General features: G+C 43.4%; 1 protein-coding gene across 2 annotated transcripts in view; it reads right to left on the reverse strand.

Moving 5' to 3' along the window:
- The window catches only part of LOC129704718 (DDRGK domain-containing protein 1), a 71,833-nt gene that overhangs the window by 20,998 nt on the left and 23,729 nt on the right, over nt 1-27,106 (reverse strand). The window contains exons 2-3 of one of the 2 annotated variants that reach the window (XM_055648061.1): nt 10,595-10,747; nt 4,916-5,028 (exon numbers count right to left, since the gene is read on the reverse strand). In XM_055648061.1, the coding sequence (XP_055504036.1) occupies nt 4,916-5,028; nt 10,595-10,747 (266 nt within the window). The remainder of the gene's footprint in view (nt 1-4,915; nt 5,029-10,594; nt 10,748-27,106) is intronic. The other variant, XM_055648137.1, reaches the window with a different exon arrangement.

Below are 27,106 nucleotides of genomic sequence, written 5' to 3' on the forward strand. Positions count from 1 at the left end.
GCACACCACTTCCTGGTTTTATAGTCCCTCCCCCTCCCTCCAGCGGGGGTAGCAGAGAAAATGGGGAATGTTGTAAAAACATTAATATCTCTGTCAATTTTCATCGATGGGAAAAATCCTCGGCACACATGCGGCGGAGGGGGGGCTCTGAGCGAGGTGGCCAAAAATGACAGCCGTAGGTGGCAGCGTACTCTCGGAAACCGCAGCACAGAAAGCCAAAACCGGTCAAGAACAGAGTTTTAGTAATATAGATTACATGAAGCATTGCGTGCAAGAGTAGCGGCCTAATACAGCTGAATTTAGACAACTGTGCACAGCACTGGTCTCACATCCCACGGAAGAAGCATTAGAAGGAATGCAGCGAAGGTTGATCAGATTAATCCCAGGGATGGTAGTTCTGTCATATGAGGAGAGATTAAGCAGACTGTATTTATGCTCCCTTAGATTTGGAAAAATGGGAGGTGACCTCGATGAAACATTGAAAATATTTACAGGATTAAGCTGGGTGGACGTGGGGATCATGTTTCTCCTGGGTGAGATAAAAGGAACAGGGTTCACTGTCTCAAAATAATGGGTCAGTCATTCCGGGGATGACAGAATGAGAAGAATTTTTTTCACCCTGAATATAGCAATTTTTGAAATTCTCTCTATTCGAAAGTGCAGCGGAGATTCAGTCAATTAGGATTTTCAGGACAGATCAATAAGTTGCTGGACAATAAGAGCAGTGCAGGAAAGTAGTACTGAGGTACAAGATTGTGCATAAGAAACCTTTGGTTAACTGCTTCTACTCCTCGCATTATATCCTTATCTCAGCAGGGTGCTCTTCATAAATACAAAAATATAATTTAAAAAGCATGACGTATCACTTGCCATATCTATTGTACTTGAGCTTGATGATTGCATTGTGTATGGTATACATGATCTGTTTGGATAGCATGCAAAACAAATGTTTTCACTGAACCTTGATATGTGCCAATAATAAACTTAAACCTAAACTACAATGGCCACAGGTTGCCAATGGAAATTCTAAACTAGCAAGGTTAGCATCAGCACATTTTGCATAAGTAAAACATTACTTCAATGAGCAGGGCACAAAAGTGCACAATGGTATTTGAACAAGAATAATTCCTGCCGTGAGTGGGCAGATGCATGGCAGATGCAGTTCAATGTGGATAAATGTGAGGTTATCCACTTTGGTAGCAAAAAAAGGAAGGAAGATTATTATCTAAATAGTGTCAAATTGGGAAAAGGGGAAGTACAACGGGATCTGGGGGGTCCTTGTTCATCAGTCAATGAAAGTAAGCATTCAAGAAGGAACTGCAGATGCTGGAAAATCGAAGGTACACAAAAATGCTGGAGAAGCTCAGCGGGTGCAGCAGCATCTATGGAGCGAAGGAAATAGGTAACGTTTCGGGCCGAAATCCTTCTTCAGACTGATAGGGGATGGCGGGGAGAAGGAAAGAAAAAGGAGGAGGGGGCACCCGAGGGCTGGGGGATGGGAGGAGACAGCCCAAGGGCTGAGGAAGGGGAGGAGACAGCAAGGGCTAACAAAATTGAGAGAATTCAATGTTCATGCCCGCAGGATGCAGACTCCCCAAGCGGAATATGAGGTGCTGTTCCTCCAATTTCCGGTGTTGCTCACTCTGGCAATGGAGGAGACCCAGGACAGAGAGGTCGGATTGGGAATGGGAGGGGGAGTTGAAGTGCTGAGCCACCGGGAGGTCAGGTAGGTTCGATTGCCCAACCTCCGATTCGTCTCACCGATGTAGATCAGCTGACATCTAAAGCAGCGGATGCTGTATATGAGATTGGAGGAGATACAGGTGAACCTCTGTCGCACCTGGAACGACTGCTTGAGTCCTTGAATGGAGTCGAGGGGGGGAGGTAAAGGGACAAGTGTTGCATCTCTTGCGGTTGCAAGGGAAAGTGCCCGGGGAGGGGGTGGTACGGGAGGGAAGGGAAGAATTGACAATGGAGTTATGGAGGGAGCGGTCTTTGCGGAAGGCAGACATGGGAGGAGATGGGAAGATGCGGCGAGTGGTGGGGTCACATTGGAGGTGGCGAAACTGACGGAGGATTACTTTTTGTATGTGACGGCTGGTGGGGTGAAAGGTGAGGACTAGGGGGACTCTGCCTTTGTTGCAAGTGCGGGGATGGGGAGAGAGAGCAGTGTTGCGGGGTATGGAAGAGACCCTGGTGCGAGCCTCATCTATGGTGGAGGAGAAGTGGATGAAGTCAGTCAGTTGTGTGGGTGCAGGAGGTGGCTCCAAAGCAGTCGTCGATGTAACGGAGGTAGAGTTCAGGGATGGGGCCCTGGTACGTATTGAACAAGGATTATTCCGACGTAACCGACAAAGAGGCAGGCATAGCTGGGGCCCATGCGTGTGCCCATAGCTACGCCTTGTGTTTGAAGGAAATGGAGGAGTCAAACGTGAAGTTATTGAGGGTAAGGACAAGCTCCGCTAGGCGGAGGAGAGTGTCAGTGGCTGGATATAGGTTACTCCTCTGGTCGAGGAAGAACTGGAGGGCTTTGAGGCCATCCTGGTTGGGGATGGAGGTGTAGAGTGACGTGACGCCCATGGTGAAGATGAGGGGGTGAGGGCCTAGAGAATGGAATGCGCGGAGGCGGCGGAGAGTGTCTGAGGTGTCTTGAACATAGGTAGGAAGGGATTTGACCAAGGGGGATAGGATGGAGTTAAGGTATGTGGAGATGAGTTCGGTGGGGCACGAACAGGCAGAGACAATGGGTCTACCGGGACAGTCAGGTTTGTGGATTTTGGGGAGAAGGTAAAAACGGGCCGTGCAGGGCTGGGGAACGATGAGGTTGGGGGCTCGGTCTGGCAGGGCGTGGGAGTTAATAAAGTCGGTGAAGGTGCTAGAGATGGTGGTCCTGGAGGAGGTGTCCGAGAGTTGGCGCGTGGCTTCAGCTTTGTAGAGATCGACGCGCCAGACTACCACGGCACCTCCCTTGTCGGCTGGTTTGATAACCCAATCTGGGTTGATGCGGAGTGATTCGATGGCAGTGCGTTCAGGGGGGGAGAGATTGGAGTGAGACAGGGGAGTGGAGAAGTTGAGGCGGTTGACGTTGCGACGGCAGTTTTGGATAAAGAGTTCCAAAGCCTGGAGGTCACAAGGGGGGTTCCACGAGGAGGGGGTGTGTTGGAGACGGGAAAAGGGGTCATCAATGGGGGCGAGGACCCCTTCCCATGGAAGTGCGCTGTGAGGCGGAGTAATGAAAGTAAGCATGCAGGTACAGCAGGCAGTGAAGAAAGCGAACGATATGTTGGCCTTCATAACAAGAGGATTTGAGTATCCGAGCAAAGAGTTCCTTCTGCAGTTGTATAGGGACCCTAGTGAGACCACACCTGGAGTATTGTGTGCAGTTTTGGTCTCCAAATTTGAGGAAGGACATTCTTGCTATTGAGGGAGTGCAGCATAGGTTAATTCCCGGGATGGCGGGACTGTCATATGCTGAGAGAATGGAGCGGCTGGGCTTTTATACTCTGGAGTTTAGGATAAGTGGGGATTTTATTGAAACATCTAGCATTATTAAGGGTTTGGACTTACTAGAGGCAGGAAACATGTTCCCGATGTTGGGGGAGTCCAGAACCAGAGGCCACAGTTTAAGAATAAGCGGTAAGCCACTTAGAACGTAGATGAGGAAACACTTTTTCACACCGAGTTGTGAGTCTGTGGAATTCTCTGCCTCAGAGGGCGGTGGAGGCCGATTCTCTGGATACTTTCACGAGAGAGCTAGATAGGTCTCTTAAAGATAGCAGAGTCAGGGGATATGGGGAGAAGGCAGGAACGGGGGGTACTAATTGTGGATGATCAGCCATGATCACATTGAATGGCGGTGCTGGCTCGAAGGGCCGAATGGCCTACACCTGCACCTATTGTCTATTGTCTAACCCGAGGAAAATGATGATTGGAGGAGGGAGGTGTTGGTCAGAGGCGGAAGTAGGGGGGTGGGACTGAGGATAGAGCGCGGTGATTGGAGGAGGGAGACGTCCTGGTGGAGCAAAGATCATGGAGCGGAGCTTAAATTGCTTGCCCAGGTCATAGGGTCACAAGCGAAAAACAATCTCGGCAGCCCTGGACACAGACCTGCGCCTCATCCGCAGCCAGGATCGATCCCGGCTCTCCGCCGCCGCAATCGCTGTCGAACCGCCACTGGACCATCCCCGTCCCCGCCCCAGTGACCCCCCCCCCCCCTCCCCACGCCCGGGAGTGGCCAGAGACGTCGGTAGTCACACGGAAGCGGTGCTCCCAGGCCCACAGCCAGCGCAGAGAAGCAGCGCTAAATGCAGCTCAACTCTGCCTGTACCACCAAGTTAACCCACAGCCCTGCCTGGACTTACGGGAATGACGGCCCAGGCTTACGGTCAGCATGGAGAAGCAGCGCTAGCTCCACGGCTCCGGACTGGTGTCCCATCAGTCCAGGCAGGTTAACCCGGCGAGACAGGCAGAGTTGAGCTGGATTTAGCGCTGCTTCTTCGTGCTGGCCGTAAGCCTGGGCCGTCGTTCCCGTAATTACCATCCACAGGGCCCGCAGCTGAAGCCTCCGAAGGTAGGTGTGTATGTGCGTGTGTGTGTGTGTGTGTGTGTGTATGTGCGTGCATGCGTGCGTGTATGTGTGTGTGAAATTGTGTTCCCCCAGTCCCAGTCCCCCCCATGTTTTGATAGCGATTTACGTGCCTGGCCGTACCAAGGTCAAACACTACTGACAGAATCAGACGATCTTTGTTTTTTCCATGACCCTTCTTTAGGCCAAGCAATGAGGTTATCAACAGATCACTTATAGGAACCTGTGAAAACTGCTGAATTTACATTTTGTTGTAACAGCATTCGAGTCACGTAGAAATGAGAACCAAATTTTTTCCTGTGTTATCCTTTATTAAAAATATTTTCTTACCTCTCTTTGTGCTTTGCGTTGTTCTTTTTCATCCAATTTCCGCTGCTTCTTCGCTCCAATTTTGCCCTGTGCATGAAGTTCAGAATCGACTTTTTCTGCATCCCCTTCATCAACTGTTAAGCATAGTCAAAATAAATACGCATGATCTAATTGTCAAACTAGAAACAAAATAAACTTACAAACATCCAAATGTTCTCTGCCATAGTTCAAGGCAAATGAGGACTTGATTAACATTTTTTAAGCACTATAAAAAAAAAGACTACAAATGTGACCTTTGGACAATAGAAGTAAACTTATAAAAAATATACAAATGTAAAGAACATGATTTTGGAAGATTGAGCAAAATATTATTCACTTCAATTGGATATGCAGCTTTTCCAGATCATAATCAGTAATAACACAGCTCATTAGAAACTATTGATAGTGTAAAATTACCACCTATGAATTTGTATCTGCACAAAAAAACAAAAAAAGGGATTTCTCATTTCCATGGTCTGTATAAATACACTTTGTTAATAGCTGTTTACACCGCCCCTTTCAATTTGTAATTTGGGAAGATTCAACTATGCATAAAAGTATGATGACCTACTTTATATGAAGATCACAGTGGTAGCCTTCACCCCCTCCCATTCCCAATCCAACCTCTCTGTCCTGGGTCTTCTCCATTTCCAGTGAGCAACACCGGAAATTGGAGGAACAGCACCTCATATTCCGCCTGGATTGCTTGGGTCCAGATGGCATGAACGTTGAATTCTCCCAGTTTTGCTAGCCCTTGCTGTCTCCTCCCCTTCCTTAACCCTCGAGCTGTCTCCTCCCATCCTCCCCGCCCTCGGGCTCCTCCTCCTCCCTTTTTCCTACCTTCTCCCCCCCACCCCTCATCAGTCTGAAGAAGGGTTTCGGCCTGAAACGTCGCCTATTTCCTTCGCTCCATAGATGCTGCTGCACCCGCTGAGTTTCTCCAGCATTTTTGTGTACCTTCGAACTTCCAGCATCTGCAGTTCCTTCTTGAACACCGGTAGCCTTTCTAATTTGCTTTTGTCAAATGCTTTACACTAATTACCTGTTAGGCTAGTGTTTGCTGTTTATTTTTAGATATATTTGACACATTTATGTATGTAAACATACATGTATGTAAACATATATATGTAAACCAGCAGATGCTGGTTTATACCATGGAAAGACACAAAATGCTGTAGTAACTCAGCGGGTCAGGCAGCATCTCTGGAGCAATGAGAAAGGGTCCTGACCCAAAACATCACCTAGCCATCTTACTCCAGAGATGCTGCCTGACCAACTGAGTTACTCCAGCATTTTGTCTCTTTATTACATATATGTTGTAATTTGTACAGAATTAAATGTACTGACACGAGAGAGGCTTAAAGTGCATTGTCCTGGGAGACTCAATAACTTCCACAATAAGAGAACCAAATAACTTGATCAGTTAAATGCTTAAGATTACTCATCCATGGTGATTTTACATTGGTGTGTGGTAATGTAAAATAGGATACATCAAGTATACATTAACAAGATAAGAAACACTTCAGAGGTGTTGCTGTTGTCAATACCATGTATCAGAAATTATCGTCTGACTTCCAGTCCAACTTATTAAACCAATTATAACATGCTAAACAATGAAATTGGAAGTTCATTAATTGTCTACAAAATTAATAGTAAATGTGACCAATTGTGACAAGTGGAAAAGAAACAATTATCACAACCTACAACTGCAGAATGCATAACCTCCCTGGAGTCTTTTGTGTAAAATTGAAAAAAACTAAAGCGTCATAAGGAATGCATTTAGCGTTTATAACTAACCTAAGTAAAAGAGCTCAAAGAGACAGTGGGCATTCAGCATGAAACACAAGGCTGAGAAGCTGACATTAGGTCCCACCTTTACAAATGGTTTCAAAACCCACAGTTAGCGCACAGCTGTGTGAGAATGGGTGGGTTGCAAATGAAGGCAACTATTGCAGTCATTTTACTAAAAAAAGTAAATGAGAACCCTCGTGTGACACGGGCTGGAAGTTGGCTTACGAGTAATTCATCCAAAAATATAGCATCGGCCCATAGCTTGTACAAATTTCAGTAAACATTTCCTTAGCTAAGAACTACCCACTGCTGTTTCCAGTTGGTGGAATGAAAAGGCAACATAAGAGTTAATAGTCAATTTGCGTGACCTTGTTTTACAAACAACAGTCAATAATTACTCAGAAGTACCGCCTGTAAATATCATATTCATATAATGAAAATGCATCAGTGGAGATTCTTTACTCAGCAGTTCCACATGCTCATTTGGTAAGCCTACAATCTCATCTATCATCACCTGGAAAATATGTGTTGAAGTAGCTGATAGAAGCACAGGACATCCTCTAGATGTGACTATTAACACTGTACAGTATCACATCAGCTGCTAGCTCTAATTCATTCATCATTGCCTTAGTTACTGAAATATGGCCATTTGCACCTAGGACTTTGAAAATGGTGCCAAAAAATTGACTGGTATAAGGTCTCAGCAGGCTATTTCTATATACTTTGCACTTAATCTGAGCTTGTGTCTATGTATAATAATAATTTACTGAACAGTGCAAAAAAACAATTTCACTGTGCCTCAGTACATGTGATAATAAAGAAGCTTTGAACGTAGACATTGAACATATGATTTCAGCGAGGCATTTGACTAGGTTCCGCATGGTAAGCTGCTCTGGAAAGTTTGATCGCATTCGATCCAGGGAGAGCTAGCTGACTAGATAGAAAATTGGCTTAATGGAAAGAATCAGAGGCTGATGATGGATTTTCAGACTGTGACTAGTGGTGTGCCTCATGAGATGGGTCTTGAGGACAGTTCCTGTTACAGTGAGGAGATGCTTGACTTCCTAAAACGTATGAAGTTAGATAAATCCCCCAGGCCTGGTCAGATGTATATGAGGACACTGTGGGAAGTTAGAGTAGAAATTGCAGGATCCTTGGCTGAGATATATGCATCATCATTAGGCATGGGTGAGGTGCCAGAAGATTGGAAGGTATTGTAGACAGTGAATGCTGTGCTATGATTTAAGGATAAAATCATACCTGCAAGGAAAAACCAGGGACTTGTGAGCCTAATGTCTGAGGTAGGGACGGTACTGGAGAGGATTCTGAGGAATACGATATAAATGCATTTGCATAAACAGGGGCTGATTAGCGATAGTCAGCATTGATATGTTCGTGGGTTTTTACAAATCTACTGGAGGTTTTTGAAGAAGTAGCCAAAAAGGTTGATGAGGCCAAAGCCATATACTTTGTCTATATGGACCAGCAAGCCCCATGATAAAGTTCTGCATGGTAGGCGGCTCTGGAAGGTTAGATCAACGGAAGCTAGCCAATTGAATTGGCTCCATGAAAGGAAGCAGAGAGTGGTGGTCGAAGGTTGTTCCTTGAACTGGAGGCCTATGACTAGTGGTGTGCCTCAGGGATCGGTGCTGGGCGCATTACCGTTTGTAGTTTATATCAATGATTTGGGCACGAATGAACAAGGCCTGATCAGTAAGTTTGCAGATGATACTAAAGTAGGTAGTATTGTAGACAGTGAAGATAGTTATCAAAAAATTACAGCAGGATTTTGATCAGCTGCGCAAGGGGTCTTGGCTAATGGAGTTCAATACATATATGTGCAAAGTGTTATATTTTGGGAAGTCAAACAAGGACAGGACCTTCAAAGTAAATGGCAGACCCCTGAGGAGCATTGTAGAGCAGAGGGATCACTGATAATCAGAAGGAATTAGATGTCAGCCTAGGTAGGCCCAGGTCTGTAATTTTACAAGCCTCCAGCAAAGTATCACAGTTCCTCTCTTTCGTGAACACACATGGCTCTAAACAACACCCCTTTTTCAAACTGCTACAGCTAGTATCTACTTTATTCTACTAATTTCAGAGGTGCATTCTCTATGTACATCATAGGCTATGAGCAGGGTCTCTGGTTTCTAAAATTAAAGTAAATTCCCATTTTTGTTTTACCGAATGCCATGATTTCAACTGAAAAAATTGGAAGTGAAAAATAAACCATGCATTCTTTTTGAGGGAGCAAGTTAAATATCTTTTTAAAAATCTGAAATCTTGAAAGGTGCTGATGCCACACATCAGATGCTAAAATAACAGATCATCCAACATATATAGAAATTAGACTGCACACAAACCTTGGGCAATATGCAAATATACCTAATGTACTTAGCTTTTAACCAACTTTGAAACCTTGAGGCAAAAGAGTCATCTGGCTACCAGCAAATAAAAAGAGTCATCTGGCTACCAGCAAATAACCTCCTTCAGCCTGTGGACAAATGTCTATCAGAAACCCTTTTATTCCAAGTCCGCTATCTATGTCAGGTATTTGCTCCATATGGTGGATCAAAGTTTGTTTAAACTCTGACCATGCTTGAAACATGTTTTAATAGTTTTCTTAAATTTGATCCAAATTTGATAGAATGAAGATTATTCTAATTACTTTTTTTAATTTTTCCCCCAATTTTTATTTTTTTAAATTAGAAGTAAGTACAATAATGTGGTACCTTGTAGATACCTAATATATATTGATATATATATGTTTTATAGAATTTTATGTACAGCTTTCTTTTTTTTTTTAGCAGTAAAAGAAATAAAAGAAAGAGAATAGTAGAAAAATAGAGAAGTGCGTGATACCGAACAGTGAGTAGAAGGAAATAAGAAAAGAGAGAAAAGAGAGAGAGAAAAAGAAGAGATAGAAAACAGGAGATTGAAGGAGAAATAGCTATTTATTATTCATGACCACCCAATCTTGAAACAGTTAATTTCTACGGTCATGTTGCACCATATGCTTGTAAGATGTCGATAAACGGAGACCAAATCATTAAGAATTGGTCTGCTTTGTCTGTTAGGAGGAGTCGCATTTCTTCAAGATGTGAGGTTTCCGACATGTTTGAAATCCACATTTTCAACGTTGGTATAGATGTATTTTTCCAAAATTTAAGTATAAGTACAATTCTAATTACAATCAAGTTTGTTTCCATTGCCCTAAGGACATAACAATTATCCACATAATGCAGGGAATCAACAAGTAGCCCTAGCCTCTGTAAGTCGCTGCCACAGAAGGTAGTTGAGGCCAGTTCATTGGCTATATTTAAGAGGGAGTTAGATGTGGCCCTTGTGGCTAAAGGGATCAGGGGGTATGGAGAAAAGGCAGGTACAGGATACTGAGTTGGATGATCAGCCATGATCATATTGAATTGCAGTGCAGGCTCGAAGGGCCGAATGGCCTACTCCTGCACCTAATTTCTATGTAGATTAAGTATGAAAGCAAGATTTCTTCCAGGGAGGAGGGGGAATGGACCATTGGGGCAAAAAAGGGGTACTTTGTAATTTTGGCGGCGGCTAAATCTGAAAAAGGATCTTGACCTGAAACGTCACCCATTCCTTCTCTCCAAAGATGCTGCCTGCCCCGCTGAGTTACTCCAGCATTTTGTGTCGAGCTTCGGTGTAAATCAGCATCTGCAGTTCCTTCCTGCACTTAGCATCTTTCCTGTTTCATAATGTTTCACTGAAAAGATTTTACCCTTCCAAATGACTTTAGCGTAAAAATAGTCAGATTTCCTGCTAACATTTGAGGTGGGTGAAAAGAAATGTTGATTTTTAAATGGGAGACTACACAACATTTATAATTTAGTAAGTCACCTTCTGCTTCCTGTTCAGCTTCTTGCAACCTCCGAGCCATCACCCTGTATCGAAGGTTGCGCCGTATCCTGGGAGCACCTGCTGCCCGATCTTCATTAAGAGGCCGTGGTCTTCCAACAGCAGCTGCCACATTTTGTTGTTGATTCCGATCTGCTGAGGTGGCAAAATGAGAAAGATATATATTTCATTATAAATCACATTAAACAATAGAGGTGCAATAAAACAAAACAGAGCCAGAGCTGAATGTTATCGAGATTTCTAAATTTCTCAAAGGATCAGTCACTTGTAAGTAAGATTGAATTATTCTACCTACTTTAAAATGTTTATTGGAGCCAGACTCCATCTGATTCATCAAAAGGTCTCCTCCTGTCGCAATGAGCATGTTAGCGAACAAACAGGCATTTTCAAATTGAAGGGTGCAATGTGAATGTGAGAAGTAACCAAAATGTTCTTCAACTGAAATCTTCAGGTATAGTTTATTTCATCAATATGGACATGAGGTTTGCAGTGTACAACTAGTGTACAACCAGTGTACAGGGTGGTCGCTGGTTGGTGCGAACTCGGTGGGCCGAACAGCCTGTTTCCGCACTGTACCTCTAAAGTCCAAAGACATCAGACTCTTAGTCTCAAGAATTCTGCTGCCTGACCTGCCAAGTTACTCTGGCACTTTGAGTTTTGATGAAGATTCCAGGATCTGCAGTCCTTTGCGTCTCTAACTGGTTGCCAAACACTTTAATTCCCCTTCGCATTTCCACATTGACCTTTCTGGCCTAGGCCTCCTCCATTGTCAGAGTGAGGCTAAATGCAAATTGGAGGAACAGCATCTCAAATTTTGCTTGGGCATCTTGCAACCCAGGGGTATGAATATTGATTTCCCTAACTTCAAGTAACCACTGCATTCCCTCTCTCCATCCCTCTCCCACCAAGTCTTTCGTTCTCACCTAACTTCAGCTAACAATGACCCGTTTCCTTTAACATTGTTACTTGTTTGCACATATTTCATTCATTTGTTCTATATCTCTCTACATTATTGTGTATATCTCTCGTTACCCTTTCCAATGACATTCAGTCTGAAGAATTCACTGGAATTTAGAAGGATGAGAGGATATCTTATAGAAACAAATAAAATTATTATTAGTCTATTTGGGGAAAAGCCAGGAACGGGGTACTGATTGGGGATGATCTGCCATGATTACATTGAATGGCTGTGCTGGCTCGAAGGGCCGAATGGCCTACTCCTGCACTTATTGTCTATTGTCTATTAAGGGATTAGACACGTTAGATGCAGGAAACATGTTCCCCATGTTGGGGGAGTCCAGAACCAGAAGGCACAGTTTAAGAATAAGGGGTAGGCCATTTAGAACTACAAAGAAGAAAACTTTTCACACCCAGAAGGTTATGAATTTGTGGAATTCTCTGCCTCAGAAGGCAGTGGATACCAATTCACTGGATACATTCAAAAGAGAGTTAGATAGAGCTCTTACGGCTAGCAAAATCAAGGGATATGGGAGAAGGCAGGAACGGGGTACTGATTGTGGATGATCATCCATGATCACATTGAATGGCGGTGTTGGCCCAAAGCCGAATGGCCTACTCCTGCACATAGAAACATAGAAAATAGGTGCAGGAGTAGGCCATTCGAGCCTGCCCATTCAATATGATCATGGCATCATCCAACTCAGTATCCTGTACCTGCCTTCTCTCCATACCCCCTGATCCCTTTAGCCACAGGGGCCACATCTAACTCCATCTTAAATATAGCCAATGAACTGGCCTCAACTACCTTCTGTGGATTCACCACTCTCTGTGTAAAAAATGTTTTCTCATCTCGGTCCTAAAAGATTTCCCCCTTATCCTTAAACTGTGACCCCTTGTTCTGGTCTTCCCCAACATCGGGAACAAACTTCCTGCATCTAGCCTGTCCAACCCCTTAAGAATTTTGTAAGTTTCTATAAGATCCCCCCTCAATCTTCGAAATTCTAGCAAGTACAAGCCGAGTCTATCCAGTCTTTCTTCATATGAAAGTCCTGACATCCCAGGAATCAGTCTGGTGAACCTTCTCTGTACTCCCTCTATGGCCAGAATGTCCTTCCTCAGATTAGGAGACCAAAACTGTACGCAATACTCCAGGTGTGTCTCACCAAGGCCCTGTACAACTGCAGTAGAACCTCCCTGCTCCTATACTCAAATCCTTTTGCTATGAATGCTAACATACCATTCGCTTTCATCACTACCTGCTGCACCTGCATGCCTACTTTCAATGACTGGTGTACCATGACACCCAGGTCTCGTTGCATCTCCCCTTTTCCTAATCGGCCACCATTCAGATAATAGTCTTCTTTCCTGTTTTTGCCACCAAAGTGGATAACCTCACATTTATCCACATTATACTGCATCTGCCATGCATTTGCCCACTCACCCAGCCTATCCAAGTCATCTTGCAGCCTGCTAGCATCCTCCTCACAGCTAACACTGCCCCCCAGTTTTGTGTCATCCGCAAACTTGGAGATGTTGCGTTCAATTCCCTCGTCCAAATCATATTGTCTATATATCTATGTAAGAAGAGTCTTGAGCCGAAACGTCACCCATCCCTGCACTCCAGAGATGTTGCCTGTCTCGCTGAGTTACTCCAGCATTTTGTGTCTATTTTGGATTATACTGATATTCATTGTCATTTGCTGGTGAACAATTCGCATTTTCAATGTTTTCTAGATTTTACAAATTGAAACGTTACTTCTGCCCTCTTCTAAATTTCTAATTTAAGTTCAATTTCTGGAGTAATCCCCCAAAAGAAGGCATTAAAACAAAATTGCACCATGTGGATTTTGTTCCTTCAGTTGGTGTTTCCTACATTTTGCAGACTGGTGTTTGTCCACAAAGGTACAAAGGTATGGTTGGCAGCACATCAATTCCACTAATTAGAATGAGCACTCTGGAGTTACAGGTTTAATTATACATAAGAAACTAGAGCCACATTGTATAGGAAAGAACTGCAGGTGCTAGTTTACACTGAAGAGATACACAAAAAGCAGGTCAGGCTACATCTCTGGAGAACAAGAATAGGTGACGTTTTAGGTCAGAACAAGGGTCTGAAGAAGGGTTCTGACCCAAAACATCACCTTTTCTCCGGAGGTGCTGCTTGACCCGCTGAGTTACTCCAGCTTTTAGAGCCACATTGTACTGGTCAATGTGAAATCGTTCAGTAGGATAGAATGGAACTTCTTGAAAATATCACAAGTCTTATCCTTCCCTTCTTCTGTCATCTGCTCCTTAAAAAATCAATTCCCCGAATTTCCAAGTGTCCTGCAATTCCAGCTCCATTTTTAAGACCCTCCAGAAAATCACTTTAGCTAAGCTTTTATTTGGCTCAAGCGTCCTTTTTTCTTTCTACTTTTGTTCCCAAGTATTTTGGCAGCTTTCAACATAAAACAGAAGTAGATGTAATAAAAGATATACTGGCCCATGCTTTAAGTCTGGACTAATACATTATTAGCATGAGTTTTGTTGTTGAAAAGTTGACACAAATAGATAATTCTTAAAATAATAAAGCTATGAAACAAGAATGCAAATTTCCACTAGATAAAATTAACACCACATATAACTAAGATAATAATAAACTGCAGCAGAGGAAACCGTCAGGAACTAAGCAAGTCCAAAACATTCAGAACATTTACATTCTGCAAATTACTGCTCCTCACACTAGGCTCTAAAAATCCCTTTTAGTCAGCAAATTTTCTGGCTCAAGCAATTACTTTTTAAAATAGTTTTCAATTTCAGCAACACCATAGTTGGCACTCTGCACATTTTGCCACACAATCAGGTGACCTGTCCTGGGCCCAACAATTACGAAACATCTCACCAACACCTCGACTTCCTCAGAAATTTGAGGAGATGCAGCATATCACCAGATACTCTATCGAGCTTCTCCAAGTATATCATGGAGAACATATTGTGACTGGTTGCATCACGGCCTGGTTTGTATGCTCATGAATGAAGGAGGCTGAAGAAAACCCAGACCATCATAAGTACTGACCTCCCCACCATCAATAGGTTCTACAGGAAATGCTGTCTCAAGAAAGCAGGTAACATCAATAAAGCACATCACACTGGTTGCACTCTCTCTCTTGCTGTTACTGTTGGAAAAAAAGGTACAGGCGCCTGAGAACTGCTAACTCCAGGCTCAAGAACAGCTTCCTCCCATTGACCATCAGGGTTGGCCATCGACCTTCTTCCCAAAAGTAGCAGCAAGAGAGGGAGAATGCAACCAGTACGATATGCACTATTGATCGTAGCTGCTTTCTTGAACCACCCTGCACAACCTTAACCACAACCCCACTGAACCACTATGGATTTGCACTAGTATGGATGCTCTATGTCTTTGGTTTTACACTATCATGATCTAGTTAACTTAGAATAGCATAACATTGCATTTTCTTTGTTGAAACTGATATGCCTGTGAGGCTTCAGCAAGTATGAATTTAATTGTTCTGGTTCATATCCGGTGTTTTTGTCAAATAAACACATTCAAACACTCATGAAATTCAATTGTATTTACTTTCCAACTGCACACCTAGCTAAGGGAGAGAAAAGGGAAGTATTCAGTGCTTAAAAAGACAAAATAACATGCATATCAAACACTGAAAGTCTAATCTAAGGCTCTTTAGCAGCTATATACTATCATATAGCTATATACTATCATATAGGTTGGCCGAAAGGTCTGAATGACAAATAAAGGATCTAATCTACTCTAATCTAATCTGAATCTATGGAATTCTTTGTCACAGATGGCTGTGGAGGCAGTCAGTGGATATATTTCAGGCAGAGATAGATAGATTCTTGATTAGCACGGGTTTTAGAGGTTACTAGACCAAGTGGGACCCGTTGGCTCCTCACACACACGCACTAACCATCCCCCACATACACACACTAACCACCCCCATTGATATTATATTAATATATTAATTTTTGACATTGTGCCGTAATTCTCTATCAGAATATTTAAAATTTTGCCGTTAGCGCATCATGTTTTCGAGGAGATGTGAAACGCACATGAACATCACACAAATAAATTCACATCCAAGATCAGAATTTCATAAGTATAGGGATGGGAAGAATGAGATTAGGAGGGAAAGATAGACCAGCCATATTAGAATGTAGTAGACTTGATGGGCCGAATGGACTAATTCTACTCCTATCACTTATGATCTTATGATAAACAAGACATAAGGCAAACTCCACAATAAAATCATCCTTACATTTGAAAACATGGGCAAAAACCCTTCCTGCAAGAAATTAACAAAGACTGGAGATTATAGGGGTAAGATTTGATAGAGGACTGGGAGCATTAAGCCTGGAGATGGGATTGTCTCTGTGAAAGTGGGTTAATATTACTCTATTCCCATTGCTTTCGTAAATCCCTTAAAAAATGAGATTTATAAATGTTTCCTTCAGGCTAAAGTACAGGTTCATCTCTCACATTCAAGCAACATAAATTGGGAAGAAGCTGTTTTTAAAATTGTAGTCCGGGCCAACTCAAGTAAGTGGAACTAATGTAGATGGGACATGTTGGTCGGTGTGGGCAAGTTGGGCCAAAGGGCCTGTTTCCACACTCTATGACGATCAATTTCCTTTTGTTTCTTTTGCCTGCACAAGGGGCAATTTTCAAATTCCAATTAGCCTTTCGGATGTGGAAAGAGAAAAGAGCACTCCAAGGAACCTCAGATGGGTCATAGGGAGAACAAGCAAACTCCACACTTCCAGCAACCAACGTCACAAACATACTCAGATCGCTAGAACCATGTGGCTGCTGCCACCTACTTTTTCTTCGATCACCATATTAATTTTAGTCAGATCAGAACTGCTTAAAGAGGAGTATTCAGAAACACTCATTCTAGTAAAAAGATAAAAACATACAAAAAGTGTAGGAGTAGGCCGCGCGGCCCTTCGAGCCAGCACCACCATTCAATATGATCATGGCTGATCATCCAAAATCAGTACCCCATTCCTGTTTTTTCCCCATAACCCTTGATTCCGTTAGCCCGAAGAGCTAAATCTAACTCTCACTCGAAAACATTCAGTACCTACCCAGAAGATCAAGATACTGACTTTTTGAAAACTATTTTTATCGGAAGATAGAATATAAGGTATAAGGAAGAGAGGAAACATATGCAAATGTTTAGTTCAGTTTAGTTTTAGTTTAGAGGTACAGCGCTGAAACAGGCCCTTCGGCCCTCCAGGTACGCGCCGACCAGCGATCCCCGCATATTAACACTTTCCTACACCCATTAGGAACAATTTTTACATTTACCAAGCCATTACATTAACTACAATGACCTACAAATCTGTACATCTTTGGAGTGTGGGAGGAAACCGAAGATTTCGGAGAAAACCTATGCAGGTCATGCGGAGAACGTACAAACTCTGTACAGACAGCACCCGTAGTCAGGATCGAACCCGGGTCTCTGCCGCTGCATTCACTGTAAGGCAGTAACTCTACCGCTGCGCCACCGTGACCGCCTTTTTTAAATTAAAAAGCAGTTTGCACACAACAGAACTGAAGACTATTTTTAAATTGTGATAGATTGGTTAGTATGGATATTTAAAGGGATCTTTGTGTAATTGCAGACAAGTTTCAGAAGATCAACATGCAAAGCAAGTGATCATGAGCATAAATAGTGCATGAGCCTTTCTTATGAGAGGGTTTAACTGCCGAAGTACGGTATCATCTCAGGCCTTGGTTTGTTTAGGTTTATTATTGACGTACAGAGGGACAGTTAGAAGGTTTGTTTTGTATGCTATCCAATCAAATCATATAATACCATACATAAATACAATCAACCCAAACTCACGTACAATCGATAGTTGCATGAATATAGTTCTCAGCTTTGTATCAGTTCCATCAACCACGTCCAATGTCCACAATGGGATAGAGGTAAATCAGTCTAAAAGTTAGTTTAGGTGTTTCTTGGTGTGTCTTGTGTCTTGGGAAGGGGGGAACCGCTTTTGGTTGTCCCTAGTGTATAAGATGGTGCTATAGTACGGGGATCTCTGGTCGGCATGGGTTCGGTAGCTTGTTTCCGCATTGTATTTCAAAACTAAACTTAATTGAATTTTATTTTTTGTTAGCTCACAAACAATTACATACAATGGCTGACATGACTGATGGGAGCCATGAGTGTTCTCATTTTGGTAATGTCTACAAAACAATTTACCAGTTAGCTGTGCACCAAGATATGCAAGATTGCAGCATTTTGACATTTAAGCAGCTTGCAAAAGTTCAGCTTTAGAAAATGCCAAAGCTAGCCTATTGTGCACTCCAATGGTCACCAAGAAACCAAAGCAAAACTTTTTACCGTTAATTTGGAAACAAATGCTTTTATAAAAGGACCAATGAGGCATTGGATTCTATTCTGAAATAATTAATGTCTTTAATAGAATTTTGAATAATTTTACTAACTAATAATGCATAGATTTTGTGTTGCTACTTTCAGGGAGCTGCAAGAAGAGTTTGCCTACATCGGTCGGCATTGATATAAGAGTCAGGAGGACAGGATGCAGCTTTATAAAACTTTGGTTAGACCACATTTGGACAACTGAATGCAGTTCTGGTTGCCCCATTACACGAAGGATGTGAAGGCTTTGGAGAGGGTGCAGGAGAGGGCTGCGTGGATTAGAGGGTTTTGGCTACAGAGGATGGACACATTTGAATTGCATTCCCTGGAGTGTCAGAGTGTGACCTGGTGGAGATTTATAAAAATTGTGAGAGGCAAAAATAAGGTTGACAAAACTTTTCTTCCCCAGGGTGGAAATGTCAAAGACTAGAGGGCAGAGCTTTAAGATGACGGGGGCAAAGTTTCAGGGAGATTTGTGCAGCATCTTTTTTTACCCAAAGAATGGTGGGTGCATGGAGCTCGCTGCCAGGATGCAGGGGCAAATATGATGGTCGCATTTAGAAAACATTTACATAGGCACACAAATATGTAGGGAATGGAAGGCTGTAGATCATGTGCAGGAAGATGGAATTAATTTAACTGAGCATCATGATTGGCATGGACATTGTTGGGCCAATTAGGTGTTGATTGAACATTTCACATGGAACATTCTTCTGCATGACCATATCATGATAAGTTGCTAGAGAGTGAAGATTATTAATGGAAATAAACGTAGTGTGGATTCTCCTTCCTGGTCTTCTTAAGCAATCCCTTGGGATCGGCGTTTTGCCAAAGACTGGGAAAGGGAATCGGAGGGCCGCCGAGAACAATGGGGGGAACCGGTGTGGGGGGGGGGATGGATTGAGAACAGAGGGGGGCTCAGCATGGTGGGGGAGGCTGCTGCCACGAGAGGCTGCAGGCGATAGACAGGACTGTTCGGTACTTTTGTAACTTTGTTGGCGCCAACACATGGCGACACTTACTTACTGCAAAACAAAAAATTCCACTGGATCTGGATCTGGATGTAATACGCTGAAAAGCTCTAGATGGAGAATCACTCAGCACTGTACCAAGGTACATGTGACAATCATTCATTCATTCATTCATTCAAAATGTCAATGCGCTCATGTTCGAAGTCATGATGAAGCACAGACGTATATCAACATTTCAGACTTTAAGGGTGATGAATCCCAGGTCACTCAGGAGGGCAAAACGGTGCCAGATCTCTTCAAAGGCCTGAAACCACAAATGAAAGTGGCAGGTTGCAATTTCATACGGTTTTCCTCATTTGCTCAGAGAACTATGTGTAAATTGTAACATCTTTACAATGTTCTACACCTCTACATCGCAATACTTCACTTGTGTTCCTGCACAGCAAACACAAGCAGTGTTCTGAGGTCTGGCTCAGAATTTTAAAACTACCTCATATACCTCATGCCCATGGAATTTAGCTTTGTTTTTTTGAAATTATATTTCAATGGCCCATTCTTACCATGTATTTTATCCTTTCAAACACATCAGTGGCTGGTGGACACAACTTGAATTAATATTCAAGATTAACATCACCACAATGTAAAGTGTGACAACTCAACGGCGAAGGCATTTTAAAGCTGTAGATCCCAGTTTATTTAATAATTATTTTCTGAACTTGATGTGGGTTATGAAAATGATGAGTAAATGGAACAAGCTGCCAGAGGAGGTAGTTGAGGCAGGTGACATTTAAAGGAGTGTATAGGAAGGAACAGCAGATGCTGGTTTAAACCAATGAGACCCGAAACGTCACCTATTCCTTTTCTCCAGAGATGCTGTGTGATCAGCTGTCTGTGTCTATTTTTGAAATCTAAAAGACATTTGGAAAGGTACATGGATTGGAAAGGTTTCGAAGGATATGAGCTAAATGCGAGCAAGTGGGACTGGTATAGGTTAGCATGGGTAAGTTGGGCTGAAGGGCCCGTTTCCATGCTCTATGACTCCATGATTGAGCTCTGCTCAAGTGAAGGATCAGATCATCAGACTGTCCCTCCATGGCTATTTAAGGGGCAACACCAGAAGGGGCTGAAAATCATGGTACCAGTTCTCTGGATATCACACTATGCATTTTTTAATTTTAAAAAAAAATTCAAAATATACTTTATTCGAGAAATAAAGATATCCAATACACGATCTTTACACGACTCCATCCAACATTCTTGGAGGCTATGCATACATTCATTACTGTTTACACAAATTACATAAATTTATCCCCCACCCTTGCCACCCATGTGGCCCACTGCCGTGAAATCACACAATGCAGTCGGCGAAGCTGGATAACTGATGACTTTCAGCTCTTGAGTATTGCACACATTATGTATGACCTACACTTAGAACACACACTTCACCAAAGTGCTTGTATTCCAGCGTTCTACTGCAGTAAGAATGAAATGCTTAATTTCAGGAAAGAATCGTACAAATCTTTTAATAATTTATTTTATCGCCTCATTGACAAAAGATATTGCAATTCACCTAATGCTCTTCAGTTAAGCCGTCATGTAGACATTATTCAAATGAGGAGCCAGACAGTCAAAAGACAATTCAACCATCAGAGGCATCATAAGAGATATAACCCTACACTTGCATGACATTCACACCCACATATGGAGTTCCCCACATAAAGAATCGTTAGACTGCAATCAAGAATACACTAAGGATCTATTTTAATTCTTGTGGTGCTGACTGGATATTAAGTCTGGGGTCATGTTGCGATTAGTGATTGAGACACTAATTATGTTCAGTTGGTTCCATTGGGACAAGGAAAGTAACTGCCATTTCCAATGCCAGGCTTCTTAAAACAGTCACATTATTCCAATATCAAAAGAGTAAATGCTGAAAATACTCAACAGGTCAGGCCGCATCTGTGGTAAACGAAACAGTTGTGTTTCAGGTTGAAGAGTGTTTATCAGGTTGTTTCATCAGGCTGACTGCTACGAATTTCCAGCATTTTCGGTTTATTGTTTAGATTTCCCGCTTCAAAAGTTCATAAGTTCCAGGCGCAGAATAAGATCATTTGGTCTATCAGCTCTACTCTGCCGGGCAATCATGGCTGATCTATCTTTCCCTCTCAACCCCATTCTCCTGCCTTTGCCCCATAACCCCTGACACCCTTACTAATCAAAAACCCGTCAATCTCCACCACGCCTTTGGCCTCCACAGCCATCTGTGGTGATGAATTCTACAGATTCACCACCCTCTGACTAAAGAAATTCCTTCTCATCGCCTTTATAAAGTTTGGTCCTTTTATTCTGAGGTTATTGCCTCTGGTCCTCCTACTGCTTGTGCAGTTTTTTTTTTGATGTTCGCAGTATAACCATCAAGGCAAGAGATTACAATTAGACAGAGGAAAATAATTAAACTTATTCTCAAAGATTCCTTGAAAAAATGCAATGTTCTCACTGGTAAGTGGAAATTTCTGCTCAAGACCACCCACAAAGTGGAAATGGATCATTCAGGATGGCACTGACAACATTCATTTCCTTCATTGGGAGCACAATAAAGCATTGATAAATGAGGGAACAAATGCACCACTCTATGAAGGCGCAGCAATCGAGTTCCTGCCTTACAGCGCCAGAGACCCGAGTTTGATACTGACTGTTTGATGTTGGCTGTATGGAGGTTCTCCCCGTGACTGCGTGGGTTTTCTCCGGGTGCTCCTGTTTTCTCCCTCACTCTAAAGACATACAGGTTTGTAGGTTAATGGCTTTGGTAAGATTTGTAAATTGTCCCTAGTGTATAGGATAGTTCAAGTTCAAGTTCAAGTTTATTGTCATGTGTCCCTGATAGGACAATGAAATTCTTGCTTTGCTTCAGCACACAGAACATAATAGGCATTGACTACAAAACACATGAATAAAAAAACTGATAAAGTGCAAAATGACAGATAATGGGTTATTAATGTTCAGAATTTTGTCGGAGCCAGGTTTAATAGCCTGATGGCTGTGGGGAAGTAGCTATTTCTGAACCTGGTCGTTGCAGTCTTCAGGCTCTGAAGGTAGCAGGGAGATGAAGGTACCTGAAGGTAGCAGGGAGATGAGTGTGTGGCCGGGATGGTGTGGGTCTTTGGTGATACTGCCAGCCTTTTTGAGGCAGCGACTTCGATAAATCCCCTCGATGGAAGGAAGGTCAGAGCCGATGATGGACTGGGCAGTGTTTACTACTTTTTATAGTCTCTTCCTCTCCAGGGCACTCAAGTTGCCGAACCAAGCCACGATGCAACCGGTCAGCATGCTCTCTACTGTGCACCTGTAGAAGTTAGAGAGAGTCTTCCTTGTCAAACCGACTCTCCGTAATCTTCTCAGGAAGTAGAGGCACTGATGTGCTTTCTTGATAATTGCATCAGTGTTATCGGACCAGGAAAGATCTTCAGAGATGTGCACGCCCAGGAATTTGAAGCTCTTGACCCTTTCAACCATTGACCCGTTGATATAAACGGGACTGTGGGTCTCCATCCTACTCCTTCCAAAGTCCACAATCAGTTCCTTGGTTTTGCTGGTGTTGAGGGCCAGGTTATTGTGCTGGCACCATATGGACAGTTGCTCAATCTCTCTTCTATACTCTGACTCATCCCCATCAGTGATACGTCCCACGACAGTGGTGTCGTCAGCGAACTTGATGATGGAGTTCGCACTATGACCGGCTACGCAGTCATGAGTATAGAGGGAGTACAGCAGGGGGCTGAGCATGCAGCCTTGAGGTGCTCCCGTGCTGATTGTTATCGAGTCTGACACATTTCCACCAATACAAACAGACTGTGGTCTGTGGATGAGGAAGTCGAGGATCCAATTGCAGAGGGATGCGCAGAGACCCCATAACCAGCTTAATGCTAGACGGGGATTGGGCTACAAATGCTGCTAATAAATATCAAACCGCTCAAGCAGCTCTTTGTCCCATCTAAGTTGTACAGGTAAAAATGGCCCTGTGAGCCACAGCTGAAGCCACAGGTTTTCCCAAATCTAAATTAAAATAGTTTACAAAGCTTTCAAATTTGCCTCTGGATCTGAGAAGGATAAGAAAAGGGGCTGCAAAGCTAATATACCAACCACATATGTCACTGTTAAAAATGAGTTCAACCACATAGAGCATTTGCCTCTTCTGAAAAAGTAAAGTATTGCCTGTTACATGAGTCGAACAGGAGTATTTCTGAATACTGAACAATGGGCGACACAAATAAAAATAAAAAACCAAATATGATAAATATTGGAGAGCGTCTGTTTCAAAACACTTTTGTCCCACGCATTTCTTTTGCAGTGTTTCTTTGTGTTCTTCCTTCCCACATATAAGCGCTGACAGTAGAAGAAAAGGGTTAGAGGCTTTCAAACTCATCTGTTTTTTTTTAAATTTCCTAAAGGTTATTAAGAACCATTTTGTCATTGCTTACCAAGTTGTTGGTAATGGCTACCAGATTGGTTGAACATGTTGCAACTGAGGGACCAGTCCATTCCATCTGGATAAATCTACATCAAGCAGGTCAAAGGCACATAGTTGCCACCTGGGGCAACAGGCCAGTTTCTGGAAGCCAAGGCTGGAACTTGGGCTAGGTCTAGGTCTCGGGCTGTAAGTCAGGCCAATGTCTGCATTGACCCGAGGATAGACACAAAAAGCTGAAGTATCTCAGCGGGACAGGCAGCTCAGCAGACAGGCAGCATCTCTGGAGAGAAGGAATGGTGACGTTTCGGGACGCGATCCTTCTTCAAGCCAATCAGTGAGCCAAGTCGGGTGCAGGAGTCGGAGGTGGGAAATGTTCTGCACACTGTAAGCCGGCAGAGAGTTTGTTTATTTGCTGCAGAGCAAACCCATAGAAACATAGAAAACAGGTGCAGGAGGAGACCATTTGGCCGTTCGAGCCAGCACCGCCATTCATTGTGATAGAAACATAGAAAATATGTACAGGAGGAGGCCACTTGGCCCTTTGAGCCAGCACCGCCATACATTGTGATCATGGCTGATCATCCACAATCAGTAAATCCGTGCACGCCTTCTCCCCATTTCCCTTGATTCCACTAGCCCCTAGAGCTCTATCTAACTGTCTTTTAATTTAATCTAGTGAATTGGCCTCCACTGCCTTCTGTAGCAGAGAATTCCACAAATTCACAACTCTCTGGGTGAAAAAGTTATTTCTCATCTCAGTATTAAATGGCCTCCACTTTATTCTTAGACTACGGCCCCTAGTACTGGACTCCCCCAACATTGGGAACATTTTTTCCTGCATCTAGCTTGTCCAGTCCTTTTATAATTTTATATGTTTCTATAAGATCCCCTCCCATCCCTTGAAATTTCAGTAAATTCAAGCCCAGTCTTTCCAATCTTTTCTCATATGTCAGTCCCGCCATCGTAAGGATTAACCTCGTGAACCTACACTGCACTGCCTTAATAGCAAGGACATCCTTCCTCAAATTAGTAGAGCAAAACTGCACACAATACTCTAGATGTGGTCTCACCAGAGCACTGTACAACTGCAAAGGACTTCTTTACTCCTTTACTCAAATCCTTTTGTTATGAAGGCCAACATGCCATTAGCTTTCTTCACTGCCTGCTGTACCTGCTTGTTTACTTTTAGTGACTGATGTACAAGGACACCCATCAATACACAGGACTAGATGTTAAAAGTCCCTTGTGCCAATAGGTGGGGAGCATTTCACGACATTCGTTGATTGTTGAGAGTGGAGACGCTCAACATTGATATGATATCTTGGCCTGTGTAATCAGGAAGGTCTCATTGCCTCCTTTTTCCTAATCTTGACACCATTGAGATAATAATCTGGATCATGATTCTTGCCGTCACAGTTTACCTCACATTTATCTACATTATACTGCATCTGCCCAGTCATTCAATCCGTCCAAGTCACATGAAACCTCCTAGCATCCTCTTCGCAGTTCACCCTGCCACCCAGCTTTGTGTCATCTGCAAATTTGCTGGTGTTACTTTTAATTCCATCATCTAAATCATTAATATATATTGTAAATAGTTGTGGCCCCAACATCGAGCCTTGCGGCACTCCACTCGCCACTACCTGCGATTCTGACAGGGACCCGTTTATTCTGTTTCCTGTCTGCCAACCAATTCTGTCAATTATGTCAATACCCTACCCCCAATACAATGTGCTCTAATTTTGCCCACTAATCTCCTGTGTGGGACCTTAACAAAGGCTTTCTGAAAGTCCAGATACTCTACATCCACTGGCTCTCCTTAATCCATTTTACTTGTCACATCCTCAAAAAATCCAGAAGATTAGTCAAGCAGGATTTCTACTTCATAAATCCATGCTGACTTGGACCAATCCTTTTACCGCTATCCAAATGCGCCGTTATTACTTCTTTAATAATTGACTCCAGCACCTTTCCCAACACCGATGTCAGGCTGACTGGTCTATAATTCCCCATTTTCTCTCTCGCTCCTTTCTTGAAAAGTGGGATAACATTATCTACCCTCCAATCCACAGGAACTGATCCTGAATCTATAGAACATTGGAAAATGATCACCAATGCATCCTCAATTTCTAGAGCCACCTCCTTGAGTATGCTAGGATGCAGACCATCTGGCCCTGGGGATTTATCAGCCTTCAGTCCCACTTATTCTATTTCTCGCCTAATACAAATTTATTTCAGTTCCTCTGTCTCCCTAGATCCTCTGTCCTCCAGTGCATCTGGGAGATTGTTTATGTCTTCCTTAGTGAAGACAAAAACAAAGTACCTGTTTCAGGGCCGTCACTTAACTTCTTTTCCCTGTTGCCAGCCGGGCAACCTCGGCAGGTTTTTAGGTTGCCAAATGACAGTTCAGGTGGTTATTTAAGACGGCTTGCATGACGCGTGCAACAATGTGCTCGGACGAAGTGCGTAGTTACCAGTTGGAATTATGCCCAATGAAGCATTCACATATTATTTCTGCTTCAAATAAAGTCACAAACTAAACATATTCATCAATCAAGACATGATATATACCACAATAACATGCCGCAAAATTACAATACAGTATCTCAACTCTTTTTACACGTTGCAATGAATGCAATTTCTATTATTTCTTTCCACTTTCAAACAAAAATGTGGTTGGATTATTCAGCGTAAGATCAACCTGGTGAGACCAAGGCAGGCTTGGCGATCGCTTCGCACAACACCTCCACTCAATTCGCAATAACCAACCTGATCTCCTGTTGGCTCAACACTCCAACTCCCCCTACCTTTCCGAATCAGACCTTTCTGTCCTGGGCCTCCTCCATGGCCAGAGTGAAGCCCACCGTAAATTGGAGGAACAGCACATCATATTTCACTTGAGTAGTTTACACCCCAGCGGTATGAACATTGACTTCTCCAATTTCATGTAGTCCCTTGCTTTCAGCTCTCCTTCCCCTCCCATTTCCAGCTCAGCCCACAGCCTACTGTCTTCCGCCTCTTCTTCTTTTTCCCCCCCCCCCCCCCCCCCCCCGACATCAGTCTGAAGACTGGTCTCAACCCGAAACGGCGTCTATTCCTTCGCTCCATAGATGCTGCCTCACCCGCTGATTTTCTCCAGCTTTCTTTCCGCAGAGTCCGCTCCCTCCGTAACTCCCTGGTCAAATCGTTCCTTCCCACCCAAACCACCCCCACTCCTGGCAACCTCAGAAAATGCCACACTTGACGTTTTTCCTCCCCCCATGACTCCAAGGACCCAAGCAGTCGTTCCAGGTACGGCAGAGGTTCACCTGCACCTCCTCCAACCTCATCTATTGCATCTGCTGCTCTAGGTGTCAGCTGCTCTACATCGGTGAGACCAAGCGTAGGCTTGGCGATCACTTTGCCCAACACCTCCGCTCGGTTCACAATAACCAACCTGGTGGCTCAGCACTTCAACTCCCCCACCCATTCCTAATCCGACCTTTCTGGCCTGGGCCTCCTCCATGGCCAGAGTGAGGCCCACCGTAAATTGGAGGAGTAGCACCTCATATTTCGCTTGGGAAATTTACACCCCAGCGGTATGAACATTGACTTCTCCAATTTCAGGTAGTCCCTGCTTTCTCCTCTCCTTCCCAGCTCTCCCTCAGCCCACTGTCTCTACCTCTTCCTTTCTTCTTCAAAT

The sequence above is a fragment of the Leucoraja erinacea genome, chromosome 1 (genome assembly GCF_028641065.1).
Source record: "Leucoraja erinacea ecotype New England chromosome 1, Leri_hhj_1, whole genome shotgun sequence".
NCBI lineage: Eukaryota > Metazoa > Chordata > Chondrichthyes > Rajiformes > Rajidae > Leucoraja > Leucoraja erinaceus.